The sequence below is a fragment of the Mirounga angustirostris genome, unplaced genomic scaffold, assembly GCF_029215605.1.
Source record: "Mirounga angustirostris isolate CCGP_5_RB_7025 unplaced genomic scaffold, mMirAng1.0.hap1 SCAF_5, whole genome shotgun sequence".
Taxonomy (NCBI): domain Eukaryota; kingdom Metazoa; phylum Chordata; class Mammalia; order Carnivora; family Phocidae; genus Mirounga; species Mirounga angustirostris.
Window position 1 is genome coordinate 108861823 of NW_026991713.1, and position 15747 is coordinate 108877569.

At 37.2% G+C, this 15747-nt stretch overlaps 1 protein-coding gene across 1 annotated transcript in view; it reads right to left on the reverse strand.

The window, feature by feature from the left end:
* Positions 1-268: 268 nt before the first annotated feature.
* CCDC7 (coiled-coil domain containing 7) overlaps positions 269-15747 on the reverse strand; it is a 177009-nt gene continuing 161530 nt past the window's right edge. The window contains exons 16-18 of the mRNA XM_064590292.1: positions 3705-3863; positions 2802-2871; positions 269-360 (exon numbers count right to left, since the gene is read on the reverse strand). Of these exons, the coding sequence (XP_064446362.1) occupies positions 269-360; positions 2802-2871; positions 3705-3863 (321 nt within the window). The remainder of the gene's footprint in view (positions 361-2801; positions 2872-3704; positions 3864-15747) is intronic.

Below are 15747 nucleotides of genomic sequence, written 5' to 3' on the forward strand. Positions count from 1 at the left end.
AAAATCCCAAAGATTCCATACAGAAATACTAAAGTTAAATTCAGCAAAGTTTCAGGATTCAAGGTCAGCATACAAAATCAGTTGTATTTCTAAACAGCAGCAATGAGTAACTTGAAAATGAAATTTTAAAAAAAAATTCCATCACAATATGTCAGAAAGAATAAAGTACTTAGGAATAATATTGTCCAAGAATTATACATTGAAAACTATCAAATATTGCTATAATAAACTAAATAAGACCTAAATAAAATGGAAAGACCTCCTGGGTTCATGAATTGGGGGACTTAATACTATTAAGATGACAGTACTTCCCAAGGTGATCTACAGATTCAGTGCAGTCTCTATGAAAATCCCAAAAGCCTATTTGAAAAAATGAAAAAAATTTGATCCTAAAATTCATAATTAGTTGCAGGAGGTCTAAAATAGCCAAAGTGGTATTGAAAAAGACAAAATTTAAGAATTCACACTTCCCCATTTCCAAACTTACTACAAAGCTAAAGTAAATCAATGCAGTGTGATATTGACATGTGGATAAACATATACACGAGTGGAATACAATTAAGAGCACAGAAATAAACACATACATGGGGTTGACTGGTTTTTGACTAGGGTGCCAATACAATTCAGTGGAAAAAGAAGAGCCTCTTCAACAAACAATGCAGGGATAAGTCAATTTCCAGAGGCAAAAAAAAATTAAGTTGTATGTATCACTACTTCATACCATATACAAAAATTAACTCAAAATGTACCAATCACTTAAATATAAGAGCTAAAACCATAAAGCTTTTAGAAGAAAGCATAAGGATAAATCTCTGTTATCTGAGATTTGGCAATTGGTTCTCAGATATTGACGCCAAAAGCATAGCAACAAAATGAGAAACAGATAAAATGAGCTTCATAAAATTATTTTTTTGCATCAAAGGACATTTTCAAGAAAGTGAAAAGATAACCTACCCAATGAGAGGAAATATTTGTAAACCATATATCTGACAAAAGGTTTAATATCCAGAATATATAAAGAACCTATACAACTCAGCAACAAAAAGACAAACAACCCAATTATAAATGGTGAAGGAGTTGAATAGATGTTTTTTTCCAAAGAAGATATACAAATGAGCAGTAAGCACATAAAAAAATGCTTAACATCTTTAGTAATTAGGGAAATGCAAATCAAAATCACAATGAGATACATTTCATACCTACTAGAATTATTACAATTAAAAGAGCAAAGAAAACAAGTGTTGGCAAGAATGTGTATCCTTCTATATTGCTGGTGGAAGTATAAAATGGTGCAGCCACTGTGAAAAACAGTTGCACAGTTACTCAAAAAGCTAAAATTAGAATTATCATATGATCCAGCAATTACACTCCTACCCAAAATAAATGAAAACAGATTTAAAACAGTTACCCATACACCATGTTCATTGTAGCATTATTCACAATAGCCAAAAGACAGAAACAACACAAATGTGCATCAGCAGGTAAATGGATAAACAAAATGTGATACACACACACACATGCAACGGAATCTTATTCAGCCATCAGACAAGGAAGGAAGTTCTGACACATCATGGATGAAACTTAAAAACGTTATGCTAAGTGAAATAGGACAGCTACAAAAGGACAATGTTGTATAATTTCACTCATATGAAATATAATAGGCACGTTCAGAGAGATAGAAGTAAATTAGATGTTACCAGGGGCTGGATAGGGGCAGGAATGGGAGTTATTGCTTAATTAAGAATTTCTTTTTTGGGTGATGAAAAGTTGTGGAAATAGAGGTAGTGATGGTTGCACAACATTGTGAATGTCATTCATGCCATGCAACTGTACACTTAAATGATGATTAAAATGGCAAATTTCATGTTATATATATTTTACCACAAAAAAATTTTAGTAGATTGATTAAACTCAGGCCAACTGCTGGTTAAAATTTGTAATAAACTTTGAATAAAAGAAAACATCCTGATCATAATAAGGAATATTTATCTCAGATAACCTGGTAACATAGGTTATAACAGCTATAAGCAGAGGAACTCTCAACTCAAAGCACAATAGAAGAGTAATTCTCCTGCACTCTACATCACAACCATTTAATTTTATTTTGAAAGTTCAAGCCAATGTTGTAAGATATGGGTTGATTATAAAAGTTATATATGTTGGAAGGAAAGAACAAATTTATCAGTTTTAATATAGATATCTAATATATATATATAATACATATATATATATATATTTTAAGAGAGAGAGGGAACACGTTCAAGTTGGGGGTGGGGGCAGGAGGAGAATCTTAATCAGGCTCCACCCCCCCCCCCCCAGCACAGAGCCCCATGATGTGGGGCTCGATCCCAGGATCCTGAGATCACGACCAGAGCTAAAATCAAGAGTCAGTCACTTAACCAACTGAGCCACCCAGGCACCCTGTTTTAAAATATATAAGATACCTAAAGAATCTAGCTAAAATATGAATTATTTATACCACAAATCATCTTTTTCCTGCTGTACCCTGATGAGTTTTTGGCATGATATGTTAAGAATTCATAATGCCAAAAACTGTTATTTGGTTGAGGCAAAGCTACCACTGTCCTTTTACACAGATCTTAGTTGAAACAAACTCTGGGTAAAGTTAAGTCACCAAATTAATTTTTACATACTGGTCAATAGATTTCCATATTATGTGATGACTGTCCAAGGAGTTATTTCCATATTTAATAATGTTCTCTCTTCATTTATTTATAATTATACCATGGGAAGACACAATCATTCACATTTTTACCTTACAAAACAGAAAATATTTTTACCTTGAAATTCTCTTGCTTCTTGGTAAGTTTGTTTTTCAGTCTTACTTTGTAATTTCTCTTCTCCAACAGCCTTAATGACAAAAATTATAATAAGTAATTTCAAATTATGTGTCTTAGAACTCTAATTACTTTCTCTCAGAGCAAGAATTTTTATTCATTATCTACAATGTCATTGCATAAATGTTTTATTTTTATATCCCGAATGCATCAAATAAAAACATGAGAACAATTAATGGATCTGAAAGGCATTTGGGAACACTCATGTGGAGGGAACCCAAGCTATATTGTGATTCTCCTCATAAATAATTCCAAATAAATCATGTTAATAATGATTATGATTCTACTTTAGACTTACATTTTAGTCTGATTCAATCTCTAGACCAACTCAAATGACTCATGAAATTCTTTTTAAGGTCACATTAATAAATTCTATGATAAAAGTGTATTGTAGATATATGTCAAATATATATAGCCTTTTTATCATTTCTTTTTTCCCCAGCATTTAATAATTTTCTAGGCCTTGTTTAAGGTATATAAAGTCATTTCAAAAGAACTGTGTTTTCACAATTACCTTACTATATAAAAATATTTTTTCTAGATGAACCTGAAATGAACATTTCTCTATCTCACCTAGGAATTATATATATTTTATCATTAAAACTGTAATCTAAGCCACAACTTCTTTGTCGATACAGCTTAGAATTTTTTATGTTAAAATATCACTCTGATTCTCAAATATACCTTAAACATCCTAAATATAAAACAGATTATATTAAAAGGCAAACTTTTTATTCCTTTTAAATAAGAAAATATTAATGAGTTTTAATTAACATTTACTTAAAATATTAAGGGAATCTAGCATTTCAAAGTAAACAGCTTTCAAATTATTGTACTATATCTTACCTTTGAGATGTCACTATCCATTGGCTTTCTTCTGGTAAGAACAGGATATGAAATGAGTGACGCTGTTGCTGTTCCATCCCCTTGAAGTGATGTCTTGACAGACAGTAAGTCTTCAATCTCTTCGTTTGATAATAGTCTTGTTAAGGATTTATCCTGGGTCTTTAATGGAAGTATATGGAGTAGGTCTTTATCAGCTGAAACTCCTTTTGAACTCCCTAAAAAAGCTGATCCATCTTGAGACTTTAGGATCTGTGAAAGATCTGAACTAGCAGAGCTAGCTCTTTTCTTCTCTGAGCTTTAGAATTACAAAACATCTGGTATTAGATGTGAAGAAAATGTTTTATTTGTAATTGAAGAATCATTTTCATAATCTATAATAATATTAAATAAGCAACCATAATTATTCATTCATTAATGGTAATACAAATACGAAGTTGCTGCTAGATAACAAGTCAGAGATAATATATCTTTTGGGATTTAAAATAGATATACAGAATTAAGTAACATTTAAAATACTTAACATAAGAGCCATTCAAGATCATAACAGGCACAGAACAAAAAATATTTGGTCAGGCAAAGTAGAGCACAAGATGTTTTAGAGGATGCCCTTTAGTCACATTTATTCCAAAGTTATTTTTCCACAATTTCATCTCAGAATGAATATATAAAAGATCACTGTCTTCCACAAGAGTCAATTTCCAAGCTCTGAGTTAGTTTTCTTCAAGGTAGTAACTATTTATTCTTCACCTGTTGTCAGGATCAGCTTATTAGGGTTCCAGAACTAGTAACCATATATCATGGTTTGTCCACACAGTCTCAGTGTATGCTTGTCCCAGCATTCCTCCAGTTTAGATGATAATTTAAATGGTCCAACTACAAACTACCTATGTTTTATAGAATTTAACATAGCTCTTCTAGCCCTATCAAATGAAACAGATTTTGATGGTTCTTTGTTTTATACAGCTATTACTCCAGTTAGTATAATTTGCCTAAGGTTTATTGCAGTGCTGAAAATAATTTAAATTTTGGTCACACAGATGCAAAATTTTACAACGTAACTATTGTCACCGATCCTAATCTGTTACTTTAGGATGAATTTCAAACACCTGATTTTGGATTATAAAAAAGAGGGATATGGAGGACAATTCTGAGAACGAAAGTGTAAGATAATTGATGGCTAAAAAGACAATTTATGACAAACAGACTTTTGTAGTAGTGTTATAAAATGGATTCCAATATTAAAGAGAATAGGTGGCTGGCTATCCTAAATTAAGGCTATCTCAACCTCAAACATGATTTATTAGTTTTATCAGGTATTTGAATTAAAAAAAAAAACTAGTTATAAAATAGTCTAACACTCTTCTGTAAACCATTTTTGAAGACATATCCTAGAGGACTGTTGTCATTTTTTGGCCACTGAAGCGTAACAATTGTTGAAGTACATAATATAAATTGATGCTTTTTTACAAACATACCTGCAGCCATAAACAAATCACCACTCCTGTTGCTAATATTACCACACAGCTATAAGTAGAAAGCAAAATACTTTTAAAGATTTTGAAATGTTTGGGCGCCTGGGTGGCTCAGTCGTTGGGTGTCTGCCTTTGGCTCAGGTCATGATCCCGGGGTCCCGGGATCGAGTCCCACATCGGGCTCCCTGCTCGGCAGGAAGCCTGCTTCTCCTTCTCCCACTCCCCCTGCTTGTGTTCCTGCAATCGCTATCTCTCTCTGTCAAATAAATAAAATCTTTAAAAAAAAATAAAAAAAAGTAAAGATTTTGAAATGTTTATTAGGGGATATCATTAATCACTTGATTCTACACAGGCAAATGATCCTATTATAACAAGAGAGAAAATGTGTGGCAATATCAAGAACAAGGCCTTAAATACAATACAGAGAATATAATACAAAGTTTATTTATAACCATATTCCCACATGCAAGCTTTTCCCACTTATATTGGTTCCCACAACCATAAAGGACTGTCATTGCATAACACCATAATACTTCTGCAGCGGGACAAGAATGAAAAATACTAGAAAGGTATGCAAGCAGTACTGTTCAAGCTCACATCAGCCAAACAGATATCTCTAAGAAGTGGAAACAGGCATACTTTCAAGGCCTGATGTTTGTTTGAGTGATAAAAGAAAAGAAGAGGTAGAGGAGGAAAAGGAGGAGGAAGAGGGAAGGAGGAGGAAGAGGAGAAGAAAGGAGGAAGAGGATAGAAAGTCTATGAAAGTCAGCCTATAGTCACACAGAAAATAATGATTTGCCCAATCCCCGATCTTTGGTAAATTATCAAAACAACCTAAATATATTTTATAAGTCTTGCTAAATTTGCATCATTTGTCCTCCACTTCTGATTAAGATTCTTTCTAGTCATCACTGTGTTAAAACACAGAGTATAATAGTATCCTTATGAGCATGTATATTAACAGCTTTGATAATAAGGATGTTGATAGCATTCTACATAACAGTCTTCAACATCACTGATGTGATATAAAGACATAATATATAGAGATATATAAAGCGGGGAGGAGCAAGATGGTGGAGGAGTAGGAGACCTAAATTTCATCTGGTCCCAGGACTTCAGCTAGATAGGGATCAAACCATTCTGAACACCTACGAACTCAACAGGAGATTGAAGAAAAGAATAGCAGCAACTCTCTGAACAGAAAAGCGACCACTTTCTGGAAGGTAGGACATGCAGAGAAGTGAATCTGAGGAGATATTCGGGAGGATAGATGGCGGGGGAGGGAGCCTCTGTTGGCCGCTTCTGGCAAGTGATAGAGAGCAGAGTGCAAAATGGGAACTTTTAGAAGTCTGCTCTGCTGAGGGACGTCGCTCCAATGGCTAAGCTGGGGGTGGAACCCTCACTGGGACAGTGTGGTCTCGGGACCCTCAGGGTCACAGGAAGACCGGGAGTACCTGAGTGCAGCAGAGCTCCCAGATATTGGAGCAGGGAAGCCGGCTGCTGAGATGGAGCCGAGGAGCAGGCTCTCAGCTGGGGTTGCCATAACCTGTGATCCGCGGCACAGTCAGGCCACTGCTCTTCCAGCAGGGACCCAACAAGGGGCAGATCTGGGGAGACTCCCCTTCCTCCCCTGGGAGAAGTGGCGCAGGAGTGCACCACAGGAATCTGCTGGGTTTGGAGACTCCAAACTGGGTCATGTGCCAGAGATAGAAATGCTTGGTCACAGGCTGGGTGAGCAGGGAGTGCAGCAGAGACTGGGGAGATGGGAGCGACTGACTGCTTTTCTCTGGGGGCTCACTGAAGAGTGGGGCCCCGAGTTCTCAGCTCCTCTGGGGTGGAAATTGGGAGGCCACCATTTTCACACTCATCCTCCAAAGCTATACAGAAAGCTTGCAGGGAACAAAAGCTCCTGAGAGCAAATCTGAGGAGATTACTTAGCCTGACCTGACAAGGGTAAGGCAATTCCACCTCCAGCAAAGACATCTGGGAACCACAGCAACAGGCTCCTCCCCCAGAAGACAAGCAAGAACAGCCAGCCAAGAACAAGTTTACTGATCAATGAGAATGGCAAAACGCCAGCACAAGGGGAATACAGCACATAGAATTCATGGCTTTTTTCCCCAATTCTTTAGTATTTCAAAGTTAATTTTTAAATTTTTTTTTCTTTTTCTTTTTTTTTGAATTTTTCTCTTTCCCTTTTTCAACCAACATCTTATCAAACCCTTTTTTAAAAATCTTTTTTATTTTTCATTTTTAGAGTCATATTCTATCCCTTCATAGTAGTTAACCTTATTTTTGGTATATATGTAAGTTGTTCTCCCTTTAAAATTTTGGGATACAGTTTCTTATAACAGACCAAAATATACCCTAAATCTCTAGTGTATGGCTTTGTTCTAGTCTCCTGCCTGATCACATTCTCTCCCTTTTTTTTTTAAATCCCCTTCTTTGTTTTTTCAACCAATTTCTTATCAATTCCTTTTATAAAATCTTTTATAATTTTCATCTTTACAGTCATATTCCATCCCTTCATCGTATTACCCTTATTTTTGTACATATGTAAGTTTTTCTTTCTTTAAAATTTTGGGAGGCACTTTCTTCTAACAGAACAAAATATGCCCAAAATCTAGTGTGAGGCACTGATCTATGCACCAGCCTGATCATATTCTTTTTTTTTTTTTTTAATCTTTTTCTTTTCTTTTTCTTTTTTCTTTCTTTCCCTTTCTTTCCCCTGGTTTCAGGTCTCTTCAGATTTGTTTAGTGTATATTTTTCTTGGGTTGTTGCTACCCTTTTAGCATTTTGTTGTCTCATTCATCTATTATCCTCTGGACAAATTGACAAGATGGAAAAAAATCACCTCAACAAAAAGAACAAGAGGCAGTACCAACTGCCAGGGAACTAATCAATACGGACATTAGTAAGATGTCAGAACTAGAGTTCAGAATGACGATTTTAAAGATATTAGCTGGGCTTGAAAAAAGCATAAACGATATTAGAGAAACCCTCTCTGGAGAAATAAAAGAACTAAAATCTAACCAAGTCGAAATCAAAAAGGCTATTAATGAGGTGCAATCAAAAATGGAGGCTCTAACTGCTAGGATAAATGAGGCAGAAGAGAGAATCAGTGATATAGAAGACCAAATGATGGAGAATAAAGAAGCTGAGAAAAAGAGAGATAAACAACTACTGGATCATGAGGGCAGAATTCGAGAGATAAGTGATACTATAAGGTGAAATAATATTAGAATAATTGGGATCCCAGAAGAAGAAGAAAGAGAGAGTGGGGCAGAAGGTATATTGGAGCAAATTATAGCAGAGAACTTCCCTAATTTGGGGAAGGAAACAGGCATCAAAATCCAGGAGGCACAGAGAACCCCTCTCAAAATCAATAAAAATGGGTCAACACCCCAACATCTAATAGTAAAACTTACGAGTCTCAGAGACAAAGAGAAAATCCTGAAAGCACCTCAGGACAAGAGGTCTGTAACCTACAATGGTAGAAACATTAGATTGGCAACAGACCTACCCACAGAGACCTGGCAGGCCAGAAAGGACCAGCATGATATATTCGGAGCACTAAACGAGAAAAATATGTAGCCAAGAATACTATATCCAGCTAGGCTGTCATTGAAAATAGAAGGAGAGATAAAAAGCTTCCAGGACAAACAAAAACTAAAGGAATTTGTAAACACGAAACCAGCCCTACAAGAAATATTGAAAGGGGTCCTCTAAGCAAAGAGAGACCCTATAAGCAACATAGACCAGAAAGGAAGACAGACAATATACAGTAACAGCCACCTTACAGGCAATACAATGGCACTAAATTCCTATCTTTCAATAGTTACCCTGAATATAAATGGGCTAAGTGCCTCAATTAAAAGACACAGGCTATCAGATTGGATAAAAAAGCAAGACCCATCAATATGCTGTCTGCAAGAGATTCATTTTAGACCCAAAGACACCTCCAGATTGAAAAGAGGGGTGGAAATCCATTTACCATGCTAATGGACACCAAAAGAAAGCTGGGGTGGCAATCCTTATACCAGACAAATTAGATTTTAAACCAAAGACTATAATAAGAGATGAGGAAGGACACTATATCATACTTAAAGGGTCTATACAACAAGAAGTTCTAACAATTGTAAATATCTATGCCCCTAACATGGGAGCAGCCAATTATATAAGCCAATTAATAACAAAATAAAGAAACACATTGATAACAATACAATAATAGTGGGGGACTTTAACACCCCCTCACTGAAATGGACAGATCATCTAAGTAAAAGATCAACAAGGAAATAAAGACTTTAAATGACACACTGGACCAAATGGACTTCACAGATATTTTCAGAACATTCCATCCCAAAGCAACAGAATACACAGTCTTCTCTAGTGCCCATGGAAGATTCTCCAGAATAGATCACATCCTAGGTCACAAATCTGGTCTCAACCGGTACCAAAAGATTGGGATCACTCCCTGCCTATTTTCAGACCACAGTGCTTTGAAACTAGAACTCAATCACAAGAGGAAAGTCAGAAAGAACTCAAATACATGGATGCTAAAGAGCATCCTACTAAACAATGAATGTGTCATCCAGGAAATTAAAGAAGAATTTAAAAAATTCATGGAAAAAAATGAAAATGAAAACACAACTGTTCAAAAGCTTTGGGATGCAGCAAAGGCAGTCCTAAGAGGAAAGTATATAGCAATACAAGCCTTTCTCAAGAAACAAGAAAGGTCTCAAATACACAACCTAAACCTACACCTAAAGGAGCTGGAGAAAGAACAGCAAAAAAGCCAAAACCCAGCAGGAGAAGAGAAATAATAAAGATCAGAGCAGAAATCAATGAAATAGAAACCAAAAGAACAGTAGAACAGATCAACGAAACTAGGAGTTGGTCCTTTGAAAGAATTAATAAGATTGATAAACCCCTGGCCAGACTTGTCAAAAAGAAAGGGGAAATGACCCAAATCAACAAAATCATGAATGAAAGAGGGGAGATCACAACCAACACCAAAGAAATACAAACAATTATAAGAACATACTATGAGCAACTCTATGCCAGCAAATTAGATAACCTGGAAGAAATGGATGCATTCCTAGAGATATATCAACTACCAAAAGTGAACCAGGAAAAAACAGAAAACCTGAACAGACCTATAACCACTAAGGAAATTGAAGCAGTCATCAACAATCTCCCAACAAACAAAAGTCCAGGGCCAGATGGCTTCCCAAGGGAATTCTACCAAACATTTAAGGAAGAATTAATATCTATTCTTCTGAAACTCTTCCAAAAAATAGTAATGGAAGGAAAACTTCCAAACTCATTTTATGAGGCCAGCATTACCTTGATCCCAAAAACCAAAGACCCTATCGAAAAGGAGAATTACAGACCAATATCCTTGATGAACATGGATGCAAAAATTCTCACCAAAATACTAGCCAATAGGATCCAACAGTACATTAAAAGGATTATTCACCACGACCAAGTGGGATTTATCCCTGGGGTGCAAGGTTGGTTCAACATCTGCAAATCAATCAATGTGATACAATACATTAATAAAAGAAAGAATAAGAACCATATGATCCTCTGAATAGATGCAGAAAAAGCATTTGACAAAGTACAGCATCCTTTCTTGATCAAAACTCTTCAGAGTATAGGGATAGAGGGTACATACCTCAATATCATAAAAGCCATCTATGAAAAACCCACAACAAATATCATTCTCAATGGGGAAAAACTGAGAGCTTTCCCCCTAGGGTCAGGAACACGGCAGGGATGTCCACTATCACCACTGCTATTCAACAACGTATTAGAAGTCCTAGCCAGAGCAATGAGACAACAAAAAGAAATAAAAGGCATCCAAATCGGCAAAGAAGAAATCAAACTCTCACTTTTCTCAGATGATATGATACTTTATGTGGAAAACCCAAAAGACTCCATCCCAAAACTGCAAGAACTCATACACGAATTCAGTAAAGTGGCAGGATATAAAATCAATGCACAGAAATCAATGGCATTCCTATACACCAACAACAAGACAGAAGAAAGAGAAATTAAGGAGTCAAACCCATTTACAACTGCACCCAAAACTGTAAGATATCTAGGAATAAATCTAACCAAAGAGACAAAGAATCTGTACTCAGAAAACTATAAAATACTCATGAAAGAAATTGAGGAAGACACAAAGAAATGGAAAAATGTTCATGCTCATGGATTGCAAGAACAAATATTGTCAAGATGCCAATGCTACCTAGAGCAATCTACACATTTAATGTAATCCCTATCAAAATACCATCCAGTTTTTTCAAAGAAATGGAACAAATAATCCTAAAATTTGTATGGAACCAGAAAAGACCCCGAATAGCCAGAGGAATGTTGAAAAAGAAAAGCAAAGCTGGCGGCATCACAATTCCAGACTTCAAGCTCTATTACAAAGCTGTCATCATCAAGACAGTATGGTACTGGCACAAAAACAGACACATAGATCAATGGAACAGAATAGAGAGCCCAGAAATGGATCCTCAACTCTATGGTCAACTAATCTTTGACAAACCAGGAAGAATGTCCAATGGAAGACAGTATCTTCAATAAATGGTGTTGGGAAAATTGGACAGCCACATGCAGGAGAATGAAACTGGACAATTTCCTTACACCACACATAAAAATAGACTCAAAATGTTAGAAAGACCTCAATGTGAGACAGGAGTCCATCAAAATCCTAAAGGTGAACACAGGCAGCAACCTCTTCTACCTCAGCCACAGCAACTTCTTCCTAGAAACGTTGCCAAAGGCAAGGGAAGCAAGGGCAAAAATTAACTATTGGGACTTCATCAAACAAAAGCTCAGCTCTTGCACAGCAAAAGAAACAGTCAACAAAACCAAAAGACAACCAATAGAATGGGAGAAGATATTTGCAAATGACATATCAGATAAAGGGCTAGTATCCAAAATCTATAAAGAACTTCTTAAACTCAACACCCAAAGAACAAATGATCCAATCAAGAAATGGGCAGAAGACATGAACAGACATTTCTGCAAAGAAGACATCCAAATGGCCAACAGACACATGAAAAAGTGCTCAACATCGCTCGGCATCAGGGAAATCCAAATCAAAACCTCAATGAGATACCACCTCACACCAGTCAGAATGGCTAAAATTAACAAGTCAGGAAACAACAGATGTTGGTGGGGATGTGGAGAAAAGGGAACCCTCCTACACTGTTGGTGGGAATGCAAGGTGGTGCAGCCACTCAGGCAAACAGTGTGGAGGTTCCTCAAAAGTTGAAAATGGAGCTACCATATGACCCAGATATTGCACTACTAGGTATTTACCCCAAAGATACAAATGTAGGGACCCGAAGGGGTATGTGCACCCCTATGTTTATAGCAGCAATGTCCACAATAGCCAAACTGTGGAAAGAGCCAAGATGCCCATCGACAGATGAATGGATAAAGGTGTGGTATATATATATACAATGGAATATTATGCAGCCATCAAAAGGAATGAAATCTTGCTATTTGCAATGACGTGGATGGAACTTGAGGATATTATGCTGAGCAAAATAAGTCAATCAGAGAAAGACATATATCATATGATCTCACTGATATGAGGAATTCTTAATCTCAAGAAACAAACTGAGGGTGGAAATCGGAGGGGGAGACAAACCATGAGAGACTATGGACTCTGAGAAACAAACTGAGGGTTCTAGAGGGGAGGTGGGTGGGAGGATGGGTTAGCCTGGTGATGGGTATTAAAGAGGGCACATACTGAATGGAGCACTGGGTGTTATAAGTAAACAATAAATCATGGAACTCTATGTCAAAAACTAATGATGTAATGTATGGTGATTAACATAACATAAAAAAAAAAAGAATAAATCCCCTCTTGCTTACAAATACCTTGTTAATCTGAAGATCTGAGCATTGCATCCTTTTCTCACCAAGCAAATAGATGTATAAAGGCACAATCTGTTATGCATATCATCAGACACCCTTTTAACACATTATCATCCAGGCAAAATGGAAGATTTCTATTGAATTACTGCCCAATCTGTCCTGAGTTGTTTTGTCTGTTTCTGTTTGAAGACCTTTTTTTTTCAGCTTTCCTTATAACCCCAACCATTTTCTAAACTGTCAGCATAATCCCCAAAGCATTTCTCTCTTCCCTTAGGAAAAAAATTCTCTTGTAAATATTGATATATACACTGAACCTTTAATTATCAATGGAAATATAGAGGAAGATGTAGTATGTATTTCTATATGCAAGGAAAACAAAAGATCTAGGATTCAAAGTGTGTAGCACAACCTCAAATGATTCTAAATATTAACTTCATAGGAAAATTTCAATATAATGAATGTAAAATTAACATTCAAAATTTATCATATTTTGATAGTTTTAAAAATTATAATTATCATTGGTCAAATTCTTCATAGTGATTAGTTTTAGGCTCCTCAACTAAAAAGGAACTCAAAAATTCTGAAAAGATTCAGTAAAAATACAAATGATTAAAAGCCTGGAAAAATGAATTGTTAAAATACTTAGAATCATTTCATCTAGAGAAAACAAGGCTTGTTTACTACTTTGAAACAGTTTGTAAACGTAGTAAACATATCTTACATGAGGAGGGGAAAGATGGCAGAGGAGTAGGGGACCCTATTTCAACTGGTCCCCGGAATTGAGCTGGATAACTACCAGACCACTCTGAGCACCCGTGAAACCAGCCTGAGATGTAAGAAGATCTGGATCTCTACAAACAGAATATCGCAGGCAGTTGGTTTTGAGGTACGAAGTGGAGAGCCATGATCCTGCGGGCAGATATCGGAGGATAAACGGCAGCTGTGGGGATCCTACACCACCGGTGAGTGACAGCCTCACCCGCTGCGGACGGGGCAGACTCGCAGACCGGTAGCATTGGGAAAGAACTTTAGGGCAGCCCCCGGGGTGGAAAACCAGACCGGCGGGGTCGCGCACACGGGAACTGCAGCCTCTGAGACGGAAACTCGGTGCGCCGGGATCAAGCAGGTGAACTGCAACCCCCGGGGGTGGAAAGATTGATTCCCACTGAGCCCATCATCTGCCACAGGGGCGCAGGGAAACTCCGCCCAAACAGGGTTGCCTGAGTAATAGCGCGGCAGGCCCCTCCCGCAGAAGACAGGCTGGGAAAACAAGAGGCCAGCAACCCTAAGGTCCCAAGAAAACAGGTGCATCTTGCTTGGGTTCTGGTCAATAATTTCGACTCAATACATTCCCTCAAACACCCATCAACAGAACGACTAGGAGGAGGAGTCCCCAAAACAGAAAAGACTCAGAGATTATGACTTATGTTGCAGATTTACAAATGGATGCAGACATAACCAAGATGTCAGAGATGGAATTCAGGCTAGCAATTGTGAAGACAATGGCTAGAATGGAGAAATCAATTAATGGCAACATAGAGTCTCTAAGGGCAGAAATAAAAGGTGAATTGGCAGAACTTAAAAATGCTATCAATGAGATCCAATCCAATCTAGATAATCCAACAGCTAGGGTAACTGAGACAGAAGGGAGACTAAGCGATCTGGAAGACAGTATAATAGATAAAAAGGGAAAAGAGGAGGCCAGGGAAAAACAACTCAGAATCCATGAAAAATAGAATCAGAGAAATAAGTGACACCATGAGGCGTTCCAATGTCATAATCATTGGAATCCCGGAGGGAGTAGAGAGAGAGAGAGAGGGCTAGAAGATGTATTTGAGCAAATCGTAGCTGAGAATTTCCCTAATCTGGGGAATGCAACAAACATTCGAGTCCTAGAGGCAGAGAGGACCCCTCCTAAGATCAAGGAAAACAGGCCAACACCCCAGCATGTAATAGTAAAACTTGCAAATCTTAGAACCAAGGAAACCATCTTAAGCGCAGTTAGGGGGAAGAGATTCCTTACGTACAGAGGGAGGAACATCAGAATAATGTCAGACCTATCCACAGAGACCTGGCAAGCCAGAAAGGCCTGGCAAGACATATTCAGAGTACTAAATGAGAATAACATGCAGCCAAGAATACCTTATCCGGCAAGGCTTTCATTTAGAATGGATGGAGAGATGCAGAGCTTCCATGACCGGCAGAAGATGAAAGAATATGTGTGACCACTAAGCCGGCCCTGCAAGAAATATTAAGGGGAGCTCTATAAAAGGAGAAAGACCCCAAGAGTGATATACGACAGAAATTTACAGGGACAATCTATAAAAACAAGGTCTTCATGGGCAACATGATGACAATAAATTCATATCTTTCAGTAATCACTCTCAACGTGAATGGCCTAAATGCTCCCATAAAACGGCACAGGGTTGCAGATTGGATAAAAAGACAGGATCCATCCAAATGCTGTCTACAAGAGATTCATGTTGAACTTAAAGATACATCCAGACTGAAAGTGATGGGATGGAGATCTATCTTCCATGCCAGCGGACCTCAAAAGAAAGCTGGGGTAGCAATTCTTATATCAGACAAATTAGATTTTAAACTAAAGTCTGTAGTTAGAGACACAGAAGGACACTATATCATTCTTAAAGGGTCTATCCAACAAGAAGAT